General features: G+C 44.8%; 1 protein-coding gene across 1 annotated transcript in view; it reads right to left on the bottom strand.

Annotated features, from left to right (window-relative positions):
- Positions 1–920: 920 nt before the first annotated feature.
- The window catches only part of Clic4 (chloride intracellular channel 4 (mitochondrial)), a 58,792-nt gene continuing 40,042 nt past the window's right edge, over positions 921–19,670 (bottom strand). The window contains exons 3-6 of the mRNA NM_013885.2: positions 12,976–13,101; positions 10,416–10,522; positions 5,460–5,641; positions 921–4,217 (exon numbers count right to left, since the gene is read on the bottom strand). Of these exons, the coding sequence (NP_038913.1) occupies positions 4,053–4,217; positions 5,460–5,641; positions 10,416–10,522; positions 12,976–13,101 (580 nt within the window). The 3' untranslated portion in view covers positions 921–4,052. The remainder of the gene's footprint in view (positions 4,218–5,459; positions 5,642–10,415; positions 10,523–12,975; positions 13,102–19,670) is intronic.

Raw genomic sequence — 19,670 nt, forward strand, 5'->3', positions numbered from 1 at the left:
CTGCTTATTTTCCCTCCATCAGCCAGGTTTCCTCCTGAGGAAAGCGATGTTAGCAGTTTAACTTCTCCTCTGCTTTGTATGAATATATGGCATTTATACTGACTTTTGAAATCTTTCAATTCTTTTTATGTATCTGGCTGTTTTGTCTGTATATCTGTGCATCACATGCATGCTTGGTGCCCAAGGAGGCCGAAAGAGGGTGACAGATCCCATAGGACTGGAGTCATGGAGATGAACCACTTCTGTGGGTGCAGGGAGTAGACCTCTGGACCAGTGCTCTTAACTGCTGAGCCATCTCTGCAGGCCCTGACTTTTGGTATCTAATGCTGTATATGTAGAAATTCAGCTGAATTGTTAAGAATTTGCACATTATTTTGGATTGCACATATATGTCTGCAAACACCACCCATTTCTCACTTCTGCCCATTCCTACGCCTTCCAGCCTCCCCATGCTGCTGGGATGACTGTAACAGCAGCTGTGACAAGCAGACCATGTCAGCTGTGAGAGGACAACTCCTTATTGTCCAAGGTTCCCACAGAATGGTCTCGTCTTGCATTTTCTGGATGTTACTGGTAGCGAGCAAGCTGGGCAGTTAAAACTGTATAGCGCTCCTGTCCAGGACCACACCAGGCAGCCTGCCAGTCCAGCTCCAGGAAGCTAATGTCTGCTTCTGCTCTCTGCAGACACCCACATGCATGAGCACACGTGTGTGCACACACATAAAGATGACTACTTTAAAATCTGTTCTATTTTGCTATAAGTATTGGCTTCCACTAAATTATTCCCTGTACCAACTATGACTTAGTAAACATTCCATCTTCCTTCCTCGTAAATGTACTGAACCGAATCAGAAAAGTGGTCTCAGAACAGCTTTATACCAAGTTATGTCCATGAAGGAGAAAAAAAAAAAAAAGAATCCTTTGATAGTGAAAATATATTTATTTTTTTAATACAATAGCTGCCAGCAATACACTGGTGTTGATGTTCCAGAGAAAAGAAAACGCAAGCATTTTGTAATGAGCTTTCTGTACGATACTCCAAAGCTGTTCGGCATTATGGCTTGGGAGCTAAATGTATATGGCTTGTGACTTAATATTTTTTCCTTGATAAGGTAATTTTAGTTTCCCCCACTTTGATAACTGTAGCAATGAACTTTTAGAAGTCTGTGAGTTTCACTAACAAACGCTCTCTCATGCTCGCTCTCCAAACCAAATGTTGATTATTGCCAACTCAAGAAACTGGAGAATCCATTACAACTCAATGAGGTGTGGACCAAAATCTTCATGAAAAAATAATTACTATTTTTCATTTCTTCTTTGTAGATATTTCCTAAATGGGTTTTTTTTTTTTTAAATATGCAGAAATAAATGCTATCTACATGCAACTCTGAGGAGGTTCTGGGAGTATAACTCAGGAAAAGTATAAATGCCTAAATTCTACTAGCTGACCCACCTAGTGTACAAACCAGTCAGAACATCTTATGGTATAAACTGCTACGAAAGCTAATGTTACTGAGGAAACTGCATTGTATTCAAAGTCTGTATCTATATCAAAAAGGAAGCGACGGTACTTAAAACAGCCAGGCTTCCCACTGTTTAATAGTTTCTTAGTATCCACTGGAAAATAGGCAGACTCCACTCAAAATCCCGGCTCCAAGGTGGAGGGCTTATACAGATCGGAGGCTAAGCAAGAGCGAGGGAGGAGCCACTCTGTAGATGTCGGCCCATGGCCTGCATCAGCCGCATGGAGACATCACAGTTCACATTTCAAGACTGTAAGCCATGATCTCGGCTCAGGGTCAGAGTGCTTGCTGTGGGCTCTTCCTTTTTAAAGCTTCTGTCCATCTGCCAATCTCGAATCCGTTTTCACTTCCTTGACAAAACTGTGTCTCTCTATAAAGGAAAACAATTCTACCCTTGCCAAAACCTAGACAGACTTTCCTTGGATATCCAGAGACGGCAAGAGCAACCAAGAGGCAATTTAGGAAGCCAAAGAGAATAAACACCCAATCGTGGGCACCTCACACCCACTAAGGCCTGTCTGCACACCCTCTGCTGTGAGTACAGCTCTGACCCAGGAGCCCTCGCTTGGCCCCTCACAGAAGAACAGAGACCTCTTCTCTGGAATCGTCAAAGCTCAACCCCACCCCACCCACGGAGACACTGCAGGGGCATTTCTCAAAGGAGAAGAGATGGTACCTCCCACTGGAACCAGACAGACCACCACCCAGTTTGCATATAAAGGGTGCTCACACCCTGATTAGCAATGGGGTGAAAGCTGTGGCCACGGCATCTCCCTGAGCCACGGGGACCACTGTCAAGCTCTCCCTGACCCCCGTGCTAGGTGAAGTATTGGTAAGTTTTCAAAGGGAGCTGCCATGAGTCAGAATGGTTCCATAAAGCTGGCATTTATTTTAAGTGTCAGCACAGCGTAGGGGAAAGCATGGCCACTTTAAAGCAGCGAACTGTGGAGTGAGACGACTTTAAGAAAGAGCATTTCTTGAACATGTTTTTAAAAAGATCACTAAAAAAAAATGTAGCACAGTACACAAAGTCACAGCAGGCTCTGGAGTACTACTGAGAAAGGCCATTTTGTCTGGGCGGGAGGGGCCTCTGGTTTTACAAAGCTCATTCCCCTTTGTTAGACTGCAAACAACTTTTAGCTTAGACTTTGTTTTTAGAGATGAGAAAACAAGCCAGCCGTGGTGGTGCAGGCTGAATCCTAGCTCCAATTCAGGAGGCAAATGCAAGAGGGCTGCCACGAGTTTGAGGCTGGCTTGGTCACCTATCAGGTTCCAGGCCAACCAGGGTTTCAGAGTAACATCCTGTCTCAAAACAAAGGCAAGAAGAACACAGAAGGCTATCCTTCCGCGTGGGGACTGACATGAGGCAAAACTGTGGAAATACACACTCACTAAGACAACTACAATTTATCCCAAGACAAGTGAAGGACCTCTCACCCAGTCTGATGCACATGGAGGTGGGGCAGGAGCACGAGGCCTGGGCCTCACGGGAGTTTAAGATGGCCCCTTCTTCACTCCCTCTCTAGAACAGAGTATGCTTAACATTTCAGCAAACTCCCGATGAACCTGGTTTAATTAACTTCTGGGTGGCTCGCATGCTGGCCTTGGTTGCTCAAAGACAGGAAGATGTTGGTCACCCAAGAAAGGAGCTTTGTACACAGAGGGAGGTGGGCTTGGCACAGCTCAGGGGCAGAGCCTTGTCAGGCCTAAACAAAGCCCTGGGTTCCATCCCAAGCACCACGAAGAGAGAAAAGAAAAAGCCTGTTACAAGGAAGGCCGCCATACTACTCGCTGTAGATGGATAAGTGGGCCTGGGTGATACCCTCACAGCAGGCAAGATAGACAGAGACCCCACCCAACCTTCTCTTGTCATTTTGAAAATGCCTTCCTAACCCCTCAGTCCTTCATTTTCTATGTAGTATCTATCGGATGTTACAATTTATACAAATGACACATTTTAGTCAAAATTAAATGTCTACCTAGAAACCAGTGTCTCTACAGAAGTGGCCTTCTCACTCAGACACTCCAGAACAGACTACTCTGAAACAGCACGTCTGACACAGTAGTAATCCTTCCAGACTCCTTACACAATATTACAACTCCCCCAGTACATAAATGTTCCTATACCATGCACACAGCAACATGGGGTCCACTGATGTCGCAGGCGACTTTTCTAATGGTGGAACATAGCACCTCAAGTTCTGCCATCTACACAGTGAAGGGACGTGATGGTCGGGGCTCCAGAGTGACAGCAAACTGCCTCTTGGGTGACACGCTTGTGGCGAAGTGCCTCCAAACTGGAGGGCAGCAGATGGGCAGGGCAGGGTAGGGTAGGTGGGCTGGGTAGAGGAGTTTAGAATAATACTGCTCAGGAGTGTGTACTGGAGAGGCCTACTCTGTCTAGCCTTACTCCTAGTCTTGAGTAACTGTGTGTTCATGCAAAATACACTTCTACTTTAGGAGGCGGAGCAGTCTGTTAGGAAAGCGGATTCTCGGGGGATCGGAAGGCATCTCTCTCGAAAGTGCTGTCTACTTGGTAAGTCTCTTGGCGACATCGCTGTACGCGATTTCCACCTCCTTGTCGCTGGGACAGGTGTTGGTGAACTCGTCCCTGCTGTAGGCGTTTGTCAGGTACCTCCAGATGCCTGTCATTCCTTTAGGAATATCAAAGTTGCGGTATTTTTTGGCCACCACCTGAAATGCAATATAGATCCAGAGTTACACCTATCTTCCAGGTCCCCACATGAGGCATGTCTGACTGGAGAGACTATTAATTCTGGAAACCTTTATTAACATATTCTATGGGCCAGCTCTTCCAGGACTGGCGTTTGGTTCCCAGCACCCATGTTGGGCAGCTCACAACTGCCTGTAACCCCGAGGGCGTAAAGGCACCCATTTCTGGGCTCCCAGGTTACCAAGGTGAACACACTCACACAGAGAGCGAGCTACATTGAGTGTAGACTAGGACGGCACACTACTCCAGGTACTGGGAAACAACAGCGGCTCTGGAAGCCAGCTTTGGGCACAGGGAGATGGCTGAGTCTAATCACTGGGTAAGTATTTGTCTAAAAACAGACTATTTTAAGTTTGTTTTCTTCCTTTTTTAGTTTGGGCTGCTTTTCAATAGAACTTCATCTGCCTCCACCTCCCAAATGCATGCCAGCTTCTTCTTTTTTAAAAAGATTTATTTTATGTATGAGTACACTGTATCTGTCTTCAGACACACCAGAAGAGGGCATCAGATCCCAATACAGATGGTTGTGAGCCACCATGTGGTTGCTGGGAATTGAACTCAAGACCTCTGGAAGAGCAGTCAGTGCTCTTAACCACTGAGCCATCTCTCCACCCCAACACACCAGCTTCTAAAACCATCTTTTCTTGTCTCAGATCTTTACATGCAACAAATGCCCATTAGTATTGCATTAAGCTTGGTTTGTCACAGAATTAACATTGTGGCCTTGAAAGGTCACCACACAGAATTAGACAGTGTCAGCCCAGTTCACAATTATCTATTGTCTACTATTATAATTATTATTATTATATTATATATAATATAGTATATAATATGATATAATATAAAATGTAATATATAATATAATATATTATTATTATATTTATCTATTATATCCCTATTAATTCAGCCACAGGAGAAGAAAAAAATTTCTTGCTCAGGTCTCATATTTTTTTCTCCCTGGGTCAGGGTTTCATGTAGCTCAGTCTGGCTTGAGATTCCTTGAGAGGGAAATCTTGGTCTTCCTGCCTCTACCCGACTCCTGAGCGCTACGATTAAGGTACCCAATACAGCTGACTTATAAACATGATTTTCTACTTAGTTAGCTCTAGGATCCACTTACTGAGCTGACTCTGGCTGGGGTAGAGAACGGCTCTGGTGAGGGAGCACCGCTCCCGGCGGCACCGTGCTCCCGGTGGGCCTACCTTGACAATGTGGAGCTTGGGCAGCAGGTTACAGTCTGCTAATGTCATCTCATCGCCGTCCAGAAACCGACGTGTGGAAAATTTGATGTCCTCCATGCTGTTCTCGTCGATTTCGTCGGGGAGGGGAGAGTTGAGGTACTCATCCAGTTTCTGCAGCGTTTTCAAGAGCCCCCTCTCCAGCGCTGAAACACATGAGAGAGAGAGAGAGAGCGCCGTGAGAGAGGAAGCCCAGTCTGGGCAGGCCGTGCCCCAGTAACGGCGCCGATTTCACTCCTACTCCCCGGGAGAACGGGAGCTTGCCTGCATGCTCCTTCCAGCGAGGACAGAACTGAAGGAGAGAGGTCTATCCTGCCAACCAACAAAACCGTCTGCATGGTTTGTGGCCCTCACCAGCAAGCCGTGGCCCAATCCCACTAACAGGTAAACTGCAACGATATATGGGGAAAGGCAAGTCTACTAATTCAGAGCTAGGAGAAAGTCTTCCAAGACAGAAAGCATAATCCTGCTCACGAAGAAATGTGTCAAGGGCACCAAGACCCGTGCACACAACCTAAACAGAGAGCCTGGGAGCCAGGGCTCTCAGCCTGCCTGCTAACACGAGCGCCCAAGAACAGCCCTGCCTTACCCAAGGCACGAGTTCAGACTACAAAGTCAGTTACAGGATGGACTGGCAGCAGCCTCCATAAGAGCCAAGTGGACTGAAATGCTACGACTGTCATGACTCAAACTTGGACTAAGCCAGTTGTGTGCAGCTGGAAAGACAAGGCCAGGAAGCCTTAGGAGGGAGCAGGGACAGCATAGAAAAAACACGGACAATAGGAGCTCTCTCCACTCCCTCTGTAGACCAGGCAGGCCTCGAACTCAGAGATCCATCTGCCTTTGCCTTCCAAGTACTGGGATCTTAAGAGAACCCTAAGACTGAATAAAAACCAGTGAAAACTGAGAGGAAAATCAGTTATAGTTTGTGTTAACCATTATTTTTAAATGGTTTTAAACTTTTATTTTTATCCCATGTGTATGGGTTGTTCTGCCTACATATGTGTCTGTATACCATGTGTGTACTGGACATCCTGAGAGTGGAGTTACAGAGAGTTGTGAGCTGTGATGTGAGTGCTAGGGATTAAATCTATGTCCTCTGAAAGAACAACCAGTGCTCTTAACCGCTGAGCCATCTCTCCAGCCCCTATGCTAATCATTATTAATAATAATTTATCATCATAAGGTATGACCAATGAAAAAAAGACACAGGTACTAACTAGGAGGTTCCAAAATGAAAGGAACGAAGTTGTGAAGTTCAGCACACCGAGACCAACCACTGGGGGGCAGCAGCAGAGCAGCAGAAAGTCATCTGTCTAGAAGCTAGGAGGGCTGCTTAGCACTCCATCTCTATCTCTAAGAAGCTATTCAAAACACAAACAAAAAAGCAGTATAGTATACACAGCTGAAAATTAATTATATTAAAATTAAAAATAATACTTTTGGCCTAAGAAAATATGGAAATGAACACCTGCAGTTCGTGGAAATACAAACTGGTACAGACTTTGAAATTTTGGCAAAATGCATAAAGTAGCTAGAGATGGTGGTACGGGCTATAATCTGCATCCAGGAGAGCTGCAGCCAACAGTAAGACACCGTCTCAAAAGGACGAGGAAAGGTGCAAACCTTCCCACACCTACCTGTAACCTAGCTCAAGGGCAATACCCGATAGCATAGTCAAAGAGGCCATCTACAAGGTCCAACAACTGGGAAATGGCAAATAGAATTCCTATTAAATAAGAAGAATATATAAATAAGAATTTATAAAGCCAGAGGCAGACTTGTTTGGACATGGAATGACTTGAAGGGATGTGGGGGTGCCCAGGAGATCACTCTGTAGCCAGCCTAGTCTGGAATGCCCGGCCATTTCCTGCTCGGCCCCCAGAGTGCTGGGATCAGTGGCAGGAAGCATTTATAATGCACAATAATATGAACGTGCAAGTGCACTACACCACTCACTGTTTTATATAAAATGACTCCCAGTCACCTTGGATCTGTTATTGAATTACATACTGAAATTATATTCATTCAACTATTCCCCTGTTGTAAGTCAGGAAGGATCAGAGAAATATTTTCTGAACACAACGGGACCCTATACTCACAAACTCACGGTAGCTGGGGTCACCTGCACAAAGCATTTCTGCATGGGAATGGGGAGACTTGTGAACCCCCATCCCTGGCTGAGTCAGTTTTCTCTGCAGGTGTGGCTACTGGTAGGTCACCCATGCTCCAGTGCACAGCCCCACACCCAGGAAGATGTGAACAGAAAATTGTAAACAGTGGATTGCTAAAAACAAAACCTGAAGCTGGAAGTGTGGGGAGATGGGGTGGATCTGGTAGAGTTGGTGGGAGGAGAGGAGTGAACAGGACCAAAGTACATTGTGTGCATGTGTGACAGTCTCAAAGAACGAAAAGATCCTATCTTTTAAAAATTATCCCTGTCAACCTTAGCTTTTCCAATAAACATAACTTGCTCTGTTACTTACATGTTTGAACGGGCAGATTCAAGGCAGAAGTGTTAAATGTGTTATCAACATTCCTGTTGTTAAAATACATACACAATTGAGCGAGGGTATAGCTCAGTGTTAGAGCTCTCAGCTAGTACGTGAGAAACTCTGGGTGGATAGTTTAATTTTGAGATATGGTCTCACAGCATCACCTTAGCCGCCCTTTGCCCCAGTAGCGGTGGGATTAAAGATGCGCACCACACGCCTGGTTCACTTCTCTCTTAGTGCTTAGGTTACATAAACCTACTCCCGGCCAACTTGTACCTGTTACCAAAAGATAGACCGATCCATTTATTGATCTATCGATTGATTGATCTATCCGTCTTCTGTCACCTATCCCCTCTCCCTCTCCCTCCTCCTCTGTCTCTGTCTCTGTCTCTGTCTCTTTCTCACAGTTCCCTTTAGTTTATTCACTAAAGCCTATTGGTTTACGGTGTACTTCAATCTAAGCACTGGCCCTGACCCATGTTCAGGTGGCTAATTTGTATCTAGACACCTAAGCCCAGAGGGTCTTTAAAATATTCAGCTACATTGGATTTTATAAGCACTTACTAGGCTGGTACAGCAGACTTGTGTGCACTGTGGTTACAAGTGTTGGGAGGCGCAGCCTCACCTCACTGCCTAGGTTTACTGAAAGCATGCAACTGCTCAGCAGACAGGAAGAGAACTGTAACTAACACACACACACACACACACACACACACACACACACACACACACACGGACAAGCATTCAGCTTGAATTTGATTTAAAGGTGTTTTCGAAAGTCTTGGAGCAGTGACAGGCCCTTGTGAGAAAAGTACCTTGGCAACTAGAACTCTTTATTTACCAGCAGGTACTGAACACAAAGCCTTGCTGAACACGTCACGTGCTTGCTGAGCCCCCTCCTTACTGTGCAGCACTGTAAAGACAGTGGGCGTAAGTGGCCACTTAAAGCAGTAACAACTTGACAGATAAAAAATAGAATACAAAGTTATACTTAAGTGAGTCACTTTTCCTCCCCCAGCCTTCACCCCCAAGGCAAAGGAAAATTCATTTTACTCTCCTCTTCTCCCCTCCATGTAGTAAATGAAATCCGACCAACTCTCCAGACACTCCCTCAAACACTGCACGCAGAAATAAAAACATTATGAGCAGGAGAGCACAAAGGCTGCTCAGCTAGCAGGCCTGGGTATAAAAGCCGGCTTTGTGAACAAGGTGGCCCGGGCAAGCAGGCGGCCCAAACACTCTGGGAAGCAGGGGCTCCAACCTAACATTTGCTTAGACAGAACATTAGTCAGGAAAACGGCCAATTACTCAAGAAAATTGCTTCTAAACCAAGGCAGCCACAGAACACATTATAAAAATAGACATACACCAGGCCTGGGCACTAAAACAGTCCCTTTCTCCATCACTGAAGAAAAACATTCCAGAAACCAAGAGCAAAGACATGGAAATCCCACAGTGAATTATGAAACACTATAACCTTAAACCAGGTATTAGGAAGGAGCCATAGCTGGAGACTGAAATAACAAGGAAGTCGGTGCGCGATTCATTCTTAGGTCTATTCTGCTATTAACAGCACTGATGCCCACCCTTCCTTCGGGCTAGGCCCATGGGCTGCCAGAGCCTTTGGAGCCCAAGCTACCACCCTGCCTCCAGCCATAGCAGACTCCAGATATTTTTAGGGCGCTGATCTTTGGCTCCTTTTGCCACTGCTCTAACTTTTGGGGTTTGGAGTATATACTTGAATATACAAAGTTTGTGTAGTCTGGACTGGCCTCATAGTATCTTTTCTTTAAAACAAACAAACAAACAAACAAACAAACAAACAGTATCTGCACTACTAAACTATCCTCGCTGTAACAGTGACCTGAAACAAAAACTCTAGTTTTATGATGTAAAGAAATCTGAAGGCTGCAGAGTTTAATCATTCTCTGAAGGCCACTCCAAAAACTCCTCACTAAGAGTAATTAGCACACAGGCACAACAAAAGACGGGAGCTAATTAATTTTAGGCTGCCAGCGCCCCATAATAAACAAGAGATTTGGTGATCAATTCAATGCTAAATCCATCCATTTCAGCACCCACCACAGCCGCTCCACCCACGGCTCTGATGGTACCCAGCTCTCCGCGGTTCCCTTCTGGGGACTGCTCAGTGTCCGAGAACTCAAGGCCTCCCATCACACACCTGCCCACCAGATGCCCGGCCCTGAAGCAGAAGGCAGAAGAACATAGCTTAACCGCTTACTCCAGGGTCTCATGGCTTTCCCGACTACAGCTCAGACACTTAGAGGGAAACCTGAACTTCCCACATTCCCTGATGCTCGCTGTCTTCGTTAACAGTTCAGACGGTTGCCTGGGTTTTTGTTTCCTTTTGCTTTCTGTAGGGACAATCCAATTAATTGTTGTTGGGTTTTGTTTTTGTTTTTACCTTCATTAGCCTCTGGTCTTGAGTTCTTGATGTAAGCAGAGAATTTGGCAAAGATGTCCATTCCAGCAGTGTTCGACTCTGGGTGCTTTGGTGAAAGCTTTAGGTACCTAAACAGAAAACGTAAAACTGCATTATAGATCCTTCCAGGTGACATCAGCTGAAGTTCTATCACCAGCAAACCACTGCGCTGACTACAGACCTCTTCAGACAGTGACTGATCTGAGAAACGCCACCATCTGTTTTCTATGGCACTTTTTAAATGTTTTCCCCCTTAGGAAACAAAGCTCTGCATGGTGTTTTGGTTTGCCTATTAATATTCTTGGCAATCCAAGGGCATTCACTCCCACCTCCATTTAATGATCAGAGTGCTAAGGAAATGGCGGCTTGTCAAGGGATGGAATGTATTGCATCTTCACGTCCAACATGGCGACCACTGGTGCAAGGAGGCGATCAGAAGACACTTTAAAAGAGCTGCAGCGGCATAAAGCGCTAGCCTCAGCACCCGAGGACTCTCACAGCTGGCTGCTTAGTATGCAGGCACTGGCCTGACCCTGTGCAGCAGTGTGAGGGAACCAGACAGCAGAGGAGCCTGGGCTGGTCAAGCATCTTGATCATCCACAGCCGGCTGAGGACAAAAACAGGAGGAGGTGGACCACTCACTGCCAACCAGCGCCAGGCTTTCCCACTCCCTCTGGGCTAAAGAGGCTAGGGTATATTTGGGACAGAATGCTATGCAATAGACAGATTAAATAGGACCTCAGACATCATACTGAGTCTTCCTCTGTGCTGTGACCAAGTTTTCAACTTAAGGAAGGCAGGACACGCCATTCTGAAAGAGGTGTGCGCCCTCACGCACGTCACATCTTTGGACTTCAATCACACACACTCAGTGTGTTTCTTCCAGAGAGTGGACAGTTTTGGGGACAGTCTTGGGAAAAGGCTTGGCTGCTCCTCCTGCCTGCGGAAGGGCTTGCTTCACCTCAGAGTCTGAGCTAGAGACATTCAGACCCTGAGCCCTGTCGCAGAATATTAATCAGCTGGAAGGCTCTGGAAAATGGACTGTGAAGTAAAATTTCACACTAAACTAACTCATTTCAACTTATTTGGGAAGATGTTACCTGGTCTATTTCCCTTAATTAAAATGAAGGTGAAACAAAATTTGAAGGTCTTAAACTGTATTCTGTGCAGTAAAAAACTACTCTGTGTTGTGAAACAAGGACACACAAACATACACACACGCACGCGCACACACGCACATACACACTGATATATATATATATATTCCAGGCTAATTTCAACCTCAACCCTTCTACCCTAGCCTTCTGAGTGCTGGAATTAGAGTGGTTTATTTACATTTCTGCTTGCTATTGTGAATTCAGAAAAGGGCTATCACTATCTTCTAAAAACTCAGGCAGGCTTTCTTTTTAATAGGTTCACCTAGTCTCCAATTTCTCAGGTCTTAACCCTGCAAACTCCTCCCATCAACACCAATTACACCGGGCGTCTCAATGAACACTATGGTAAGTTTACCTGAATGCTTTTCCCAACTGTAGTGTGCTCGTGCCTGCGCGCCACACGCACCCACGCACCCACGCACACACGCACGCACACACACACACACCACACCACCTGAGCAGACAGCTAATCCCAAGGCCAGCATCTCTGGAATTCCCTTCACACTGAAAACAACCACTTTTTTGAAGTTAAGAGATAGCTCACAAGTCAAGAGCTGCTCTTCCAGGGGTGCTGAGTTCAATTCCCAACAACCACATGGTGGCTCACAACCATCTGTAATGGGATCTGATGCCATCTGGTGTGCAGGCACACATGTAGACAAAACACTCAAATACATAAAACACACAAATAAATACTTCTTTAGTAAAAGAAATACATTTTAATTCAGATAGAAAAACCTAAGAGAAAATTAATAACCTTTAAAATGAAAGCTGAATACAAACCTTCTATCTGCAGTTTTAATTACCAGTACAGTGCATGTGGGACTTAAATGTTTGGAATGACTTAAGGAATCCCAGATAACTGCTTCAGAAAGCTCCCTTCAGAACTAACCGAGAGCAAATCGCAGTGCTGGTAGCACCTTGGCCCACCCAGACTTCCCAACTGGAAACCTGTCTTGCTCACCATAGCCAGATTAGCCGGATCCCAGCCTTTCTTTTTTTTTTTTTTCTTTTAATTAAAGATTTATTTATTTATTATATGTAAGTACACTGTAGCTGTCTTCAGACACACCAGAAGAGGGCGTCAGATCTCGTTACGGATGGTTGTGAGTCACCATGTGGTTGCTGGGACTTGAACACTAGACCTTTGGAAGAGCAGTCGGGTACTCTTACCCACTGAGCCATCACACCAGCCCCCAGTCTTTCTTAGTATGGCTAAGCAGAAAGCCCATTCTGCCACTGACTAAGCATTACTCTTACAAGCGTGTCCTGGTTATTCCAATCGAGGCCCTGAGAATTTAAAGTCCCTCAGGAAAAAAGTGTCCGGAGACAAGAAGGTCAAAGCTTCAAAGCGGGGCAGTATGTCCAAATGGTCAGATACTCACTTGGGTGGGCACAAGACTTCTTCGAGAAATTCCTCAATCTTATTCACATCCGTCTTGACTTCGCTGTTGAAGGTTATAAATGGCGGGTGGGTCCCAGGAGCCAAGTTCTGTAGATCTGCAGGTTTCCTGTTAGGCAAAACAGTGGTCACGATGAGATCATCATGCGCTCTAAAAGGACAGCAGCAAGTTCTCAGTGGGGCAAGTCTGTAAGGATGGGCAAGGCCCAGTTCTGCCCACGGCGTATAGGGGCTGCACAGCACTGCAATGAGAAGCAGTCACACACATAGCAAGCACATAACGTGTCTTAAGACAACTAAGAATAATTTATCAACCAAAAGATGAATCCTTTGTCCTTGAGCTTAGAAAGAAGAGCCAGCGGTTAAGAATGTGTATGGCTTTCAGAGGACCCAAGTTTAGCTCCCAACACCCACTGGGCAACTCACAGCCACCTGTGAGACAGAGGATCTGACTCCCACTCTGGCCTCCATCTGTGCTAGCTCTCAAGCACATGTGCGCTTGAGCACGCACTAGCACACACACAGGCACATAAGCATACAAGCCTGCATGTACATGCTTAAAATTAAAGGGGTAAATATATTTTTAAAGATTAAAAACAAAGTCCTTCATTTGAATTCCAAATTCAGCCTGGCTGCTTAAGGGGGGAGGTAAAAGACTTCGGGCTCAGCCTTCAGCTTCAACCCCAACACTTCCTACCTCGGATGGGCTGCACAGAGATGAGCCAACCCTCTCCAGGCCAGCATTCTTTTCAATTTCCTTTTGCTTTGCTTTGTTTGGGGATGGGTATATAACAAAGGAGAAGGACAAACTCCTGCAGTTCCCCACGACAAGAAATGCTGTCCCTTTCCTATCTCCACTGCAGGCAGACCAAGGAGGAAAAACACGCCTGAAAGACTGTCTAGTCTTCCAGTACATAAGAGATGGTATGAATGAAGGAGGAATACAGAATGGAGAAAATAGTCACGGATGCCTGTGCTTTGGTAAGGATTTGTCCAAATCGAGTCATCCAAAGATTAAGTAAAAAAGCCAGGAATGGTAACCTATCTCTTTATTCTCAGCAGATCTTGGTTTGAAGCTAGCCTGGTCTACATAGTTAGCTCAAAGGGTATAGAGATCCTGTCTCAAAACACACATTAAGTAGATATAGGCCCAAAGAATTATGCAAGAGGGAGGAGAGGTTGGGGAAAGTCTCAGTGGTTAAGAGCACTGGCTGCTCTTCTAGAAGACTTGGGTTTGAATTCTAGGACCCACACGGTGGCTAAGAACCAGCTGTCACTCTAGTCCAGGGGATCCGATTGATTGTGCCAAGGGCTTCGGCACAGACATCCATGCAGACAAAACACCCATTCATATAAAATGAAAATAAAATCTAAGAAGAAAAAGTAATTGGCAAGGGGTAACCCAGGAGTAGTGGCACACCTGTGATCCCAGCACTCTAGAAGCTAAGGCAGGAGGGTCACAGGTTCCATTCCTGGCCTGTCTGGGTAACACAAAGGACAAAGCAGGACTATCTCAAAAGCATTTAAGAGGTAAGGGACTAACAGAGCAAGTAAGCACACAGAGAATGCTAAATATACAAATACTAAAGAAATAAAAGGGGCTGGAGAGACGGCTCAGTGGTAAAGAGCACTGGCTGCCCTTCCAGAGGTCCTGAGTTCAATTCCCATCAACCACATGGTGGCTCACAACCATCTGTAATGGGATCTGATGCTCTCTCCTGATGTGTCTGAAGACAGCTACAGTGTACTCATAGAAATAAAATAAATAAAAATCTTTTAAAAAATACAAAATGGATAAAATAAATAAATAAAATGCCCTCAAGGCACACATGGGAACTGACACCCATAGCGCCAACACTCAGGAGGCTGAAGCAAAATCCTTAGCTACTTTAAAATATTTCAGAAAAGCAGCAACAACCCGAAAATGATAAATTATATGACTGAGCAGGAGGTATGGAAAAGTGTTTTCTCTACCATTAAAAAAAAAAAAAAAAGACAAGGTCTCGTACAGCCCAAGCTGGCCCCAAATTTACTGTGTTTATATTCACGTGAACCCACAGCCAAGCTGGCATAGAGCTTTCTAACGCTCTTGCCTCAGCCTCCCTTGTACTGGGGTTACAGGTACAGGCTACCTACAGTAGCTGGCTAATTCCATTCTGAAATGTTTGAAATTTTTCATAATTAAAAAGGCAAACACGGAACCTTTTTTAAAAAGCACCTAACAGTATACCTTCAAAGAGCTTCCTAACCATCCCTCCCCCTCCCCCTCCCCCGTCACAGCCTACACAGCTATTTCTTATTTTAAATTAGCTGGCCAGCCTGCCCTCTTCCTTCCTTCCTGACCACAAATTCAAAGAATTTGAATTTAAAATATCTTTAAGTATGTCACAAAGGAGAGCATTACTTTGACGTTAAGAAGGATTTCCAAGAGAATAGACCCTAGACCAATATGGTTAGCCCTGGTATGTTCATTTCCCAGGTCTCATCCATCCATTCATCCATCCATCCATCCATCCATCCATTCATAACCACTCTCTGGCTCCCTCTTTTAATTTAGGTTAGGGAAAAAGTACCAGGCCGGAGAGATGGCTCAGTGGTTAAGAGCACTGACTGCTCTTCCAAAGGTCCTGAGTTCAAATCCCAGCAACCACATGGTGGCTCACAACCATCTGTAATGAGATCTGATGCCTTCTTCTGGTGTGTGTCTGAAGACAGCTACAGTGTACTTACATATAATAATAAATAAATCTTAAAACAAAAGAAAAAGAAAAAAGTACCTCTTTCTTTGGCTACCTTCTAATCAAAGATATAAAAATTAGCTGTGTGCTGACGTCTTTAATCCCAGCATTGGGAGGCACAGACAGACTGAGTTCAAGACCAGCCTAGTCTATATGGAGAGACCCAGTTTCAAAACAAACAAACAAAAATAAGACTTAATTACTAATCAGTTCAAACATTCCCACTCAGAGTCCTCCCTCCCTCCCTCTACTCGGTCACTAGTGTCTAGCTCTTCCACATCCAGGAAAATTATGACAGCGACAGCTACAGAAATCTCAGCTGCAGGAGAGGACTGCTTAGACATCTCTGTCTTTCTCTGAGTATTCTTTAGTCTGCAGAGGAGAAGTTCTCAGCACAGAATGGAGGGCCCAGACACACCTTTGTTGAATAGTGACAATGTAAGACTTTTACAGCTGCTTTTCAAAGTAAATTAGAATTCTACTTCTTCACCTCAATTGGGAAGGGGTGGAGTGTCCTCTTGGTTCTTCACCCAGAAGCCTGCTGATCTGCCATCACTACGAGCTGGGTGGCCTTTGGTCTGTAAGTCACCCACTAAAGGCCTCAGACTCACACTGTTTCCAGTTATAATCTACTTCCTTCTCAACTCCTTATACAGGCTTCAGAAACTCTTAACAGGTCAAGGTTTACACATTTTCAAATCTCCAGTTTCAAGTTAAAAAGATTAATCGAACAAAAAGAAGCGAAAATAATAAACTAGCATCTCATCAAAATGCAAACTGCACAGAGGGAGGGGCCATGGCTGAAGCTGTGTCAAAACAGCTCCCTGAATCCACAAAGGCTTAACTCAGGAACCGCACACACAACCACATACTCACAAACACATGCACGCACGCACACTTGCACAAGTGCACACTGAGTAATGCCAATGAATAAGAAGGTAATCTGACTGCATGCAAACTGACAACCTAGAAAACAATTTCATCACTCCAAAAATCATAAAGCATAATTTTATCAACACATTTATAACTCACAGGAAATTATATGCCTAAATGGAAGGTAAAAACATAAAGCCTATCTTTTTATAAATATATTTTTTAACAAGTTAAGAGTTGGATAAAAGGGAAGGCTCAGTGCTTTAAGAACAGCCCATGGAAGGGACCAAAGTCGGTAGCTACTTCCACAATTAAGCCCTGCAGCTTTTAGGCTCCCCAGAAAAACACGTTTCCAGAAGACTGTATTTCTCAGAGGAAGGAAGAGGGGGAGCCCGAATAGAGGACTTCCAGCTTCCAGCTGCAGAGCTCCATAGTTGCCTGCTCCAGCCAAGAGAACAACAGCTTCTTTGGGACTAGATTTTACCACCACACACACAAAATTCAAAACATGCTAAGCAAGGGGATGCAAATAAAGTCATTAGGGCTTGCAGTATCATGTTAACAAAGCATTATATAAGAAGGTATCTTGCAGCTGGGCAGTGGTGGCACACGCCTTTAATCCCAGCACTCGGGAGGCAGAGGCAGGTGGATTTCTAAGTTCGAGGCCAGCCTGGTCTACAAAGTGAGTTCCAGGACAGCCAGAGCTACACAGAGAAACCCTGACTCAAAAAAAGAAAAAAAAGAAAAAGAATAGGAAGAAGAGGAGGAGGGGAAAGAGGAAGAGGAGGAGGAAGAGGAGGAAGAGGAGGAGGAGGTGGTAGCTCGAATCAGTTTTAACTGTAATAGAGTTAAGGGTTCAGAACTGGCTTTACAAGATCAAATGAAGTGTAATGATAAAATCTGCCTAATTTAGGATTTATTCAACAATGAAACATGAAGCCAGGCAAACTTATGATTAATAATTTCCATTAATATTAATGACTAGTAACTAGTCTATCTTCTTTCTGCCTGAAAGCTGCACAGATTTCAAGGATCCGCTGTTTCGATGAAGGCCCTTCATTCCCATTGAGAGATCTGGGGACAACATTATCACCTCTGAATGGGTAAACAGCAGGAACCAAACAGGAGTGCCAGGCAGGGGGGTGGCTATTCCACAAGCAGCCACACAGTGCCATCTGTTCCATGTGACCCACAAAAGTGCCTTTTACAGATGCTTTCCAGAAAGTGACTGCAGCTTGGGGTAACAGAACTGAGTCACTAGGCAATGGCTGAACGTTCTAGGACATCAGTTTGGTTCCTAAAAGGCCCTCAACTGTATTCCACAGTTCACTTAAGCTCTTTCAACTTTCCCTAAGTGACAAAAGCCAGGCCCCGGGCTCCTGCCTTGAAACATTGCCCGAGCTGTGCAGACAGTCACTCTAGAGCCGAGGCCTTGCCTGCGACTGTGGCCCTGGTGTACTTTACATTCTTCTGTTCTTTTCCATTGTGTTTCTAGATGAAAAGCAAAACAACAACAACAGTAAAAAAGAGAGAGACAAACACAAGAAAAAGAACAAGCCGGAAAACGAGGAAAACAGAAACCCAATTGGAGCTAATGCTGTAAGCAGCCCAAGTGGCTTCTCTCAATTAAAATGTAACTCATCCCACTCGCACCAACTGGAAGGTGTGAGGCTGGTGGCTGAGCTCCAGGTGCCTGGCACACAATGAGGACAGTATGATTATCCCATGTGGGAGCTGGCTCTTGTGGGTCACCTGTCTGACTGAAATGGAGAGGACTGAGTATGTCTCTGGAGTTGTTTCAAAGGTACCAATTGTCAAAGCTACTATATTTTTACATACATGTATAAACACACACACACACACACACACACACACACACACACACACACACACACACACAAAGAGAATAGTTGACATATAAACAAGCAGCAACCTCCAGAGGTGAGCAGCAGGAGCTCTGGTTGTCTCAGGATGCTTTCCTTCAGCTAGTTGCCCCTCACTATTTACTATATTGCAGCTTTCTGGCTTGACGAAGGGCGTCACCGGTGAGCATCCACAGGCTCCTCCTCCTGCCCAGTTAAAGTGGTGACAGGATTTCACTGATGTTTGCTACATGGAACAATCAGCTCATTTTTGTCTACGTCAAGATCGATTTGTGAAGCAATAGTTTTGTTTTTTTGTTTTGTTATTATTTCAAAACAGGGTTTCTCTATGTAGCCCTGGCTGTCCTAGAACTAGTTCTGTAGACTGAGCTGGCCTCAAATTCACAAAATCTGTCTACCTCTGGAAAGCAGTATTTTAAAAAATAAAATGTCACTCAAGACTTCAGAACACATTTTTAATAACACAATGTATACGCAGAATTTGTATTGATAAGAGGTTTAGAAAAATATTCATTGTGGGGCTGGAGAGATGTTTCTGGTGAAGGGTACATACTACTCTTGTAGGGGATCTGAGTTCGGTTCCCAGGCCCACAGCAGGCAGTTCAGGGGATGCGATGGTCTCTTCTGGATTCCACATATATACACAATTTAAAAATAAAATGCCTCAAAAAAAAACACTTTTTTTTTTTTTTTTTTAAGTTTTTGGTTTTTTGAGACAGGGTTTCTCTATGTAGCCCTGGTTGTCCTGGAACTCACTCTGTAAACCAGGCTGGCCTTGAACTCAAAAATCCACCTGCCTCTGCCTCCTGAGTGCTGGGATTAAAGGCGTGCGCTACCACTGCCTGGCTAAATAGATACATTTTAAGAAAAAATATATTCACTAATCATTTTTCTAACTCACTCTTCAGCCTCAGGATTTACTCTCTGACATTCTCTTGGAGAGAAAACCTAACAAAAACATGCAGTAGCTAAATTCTGGCAAGAGGGGCAGAGGAAGAAAACAGATAGGCAGGCGGAGGAGCAGGCACACATTCTCTAGTTCAGAGTCTGTTGTTAAACTGTCTTGAGATGAAGTTCAGAGTCTGTTGTAAAACTGTCTTGAGATGAACTGCAGAGCTGGCCGAAGAGCCTGGGCAGCTTAAGTCAGTCATGAAGGAAGATGGAGCTGCCTTTCATGAATGACT

Source organism: Mus musculus, chromosome 4 (genome assembly GCF_000001635.26).
Source record: "Mus musculus strain C57BL/6J chromosome 4, GRCm38.p6 C57BL/6J".
Classification (NCBI taxonomy): domain Eukaryota; kingdom Metazoa; phylum Chordata; class Mammalia; order Rodentia; family Muridae; genus Mus; species Mus musculus.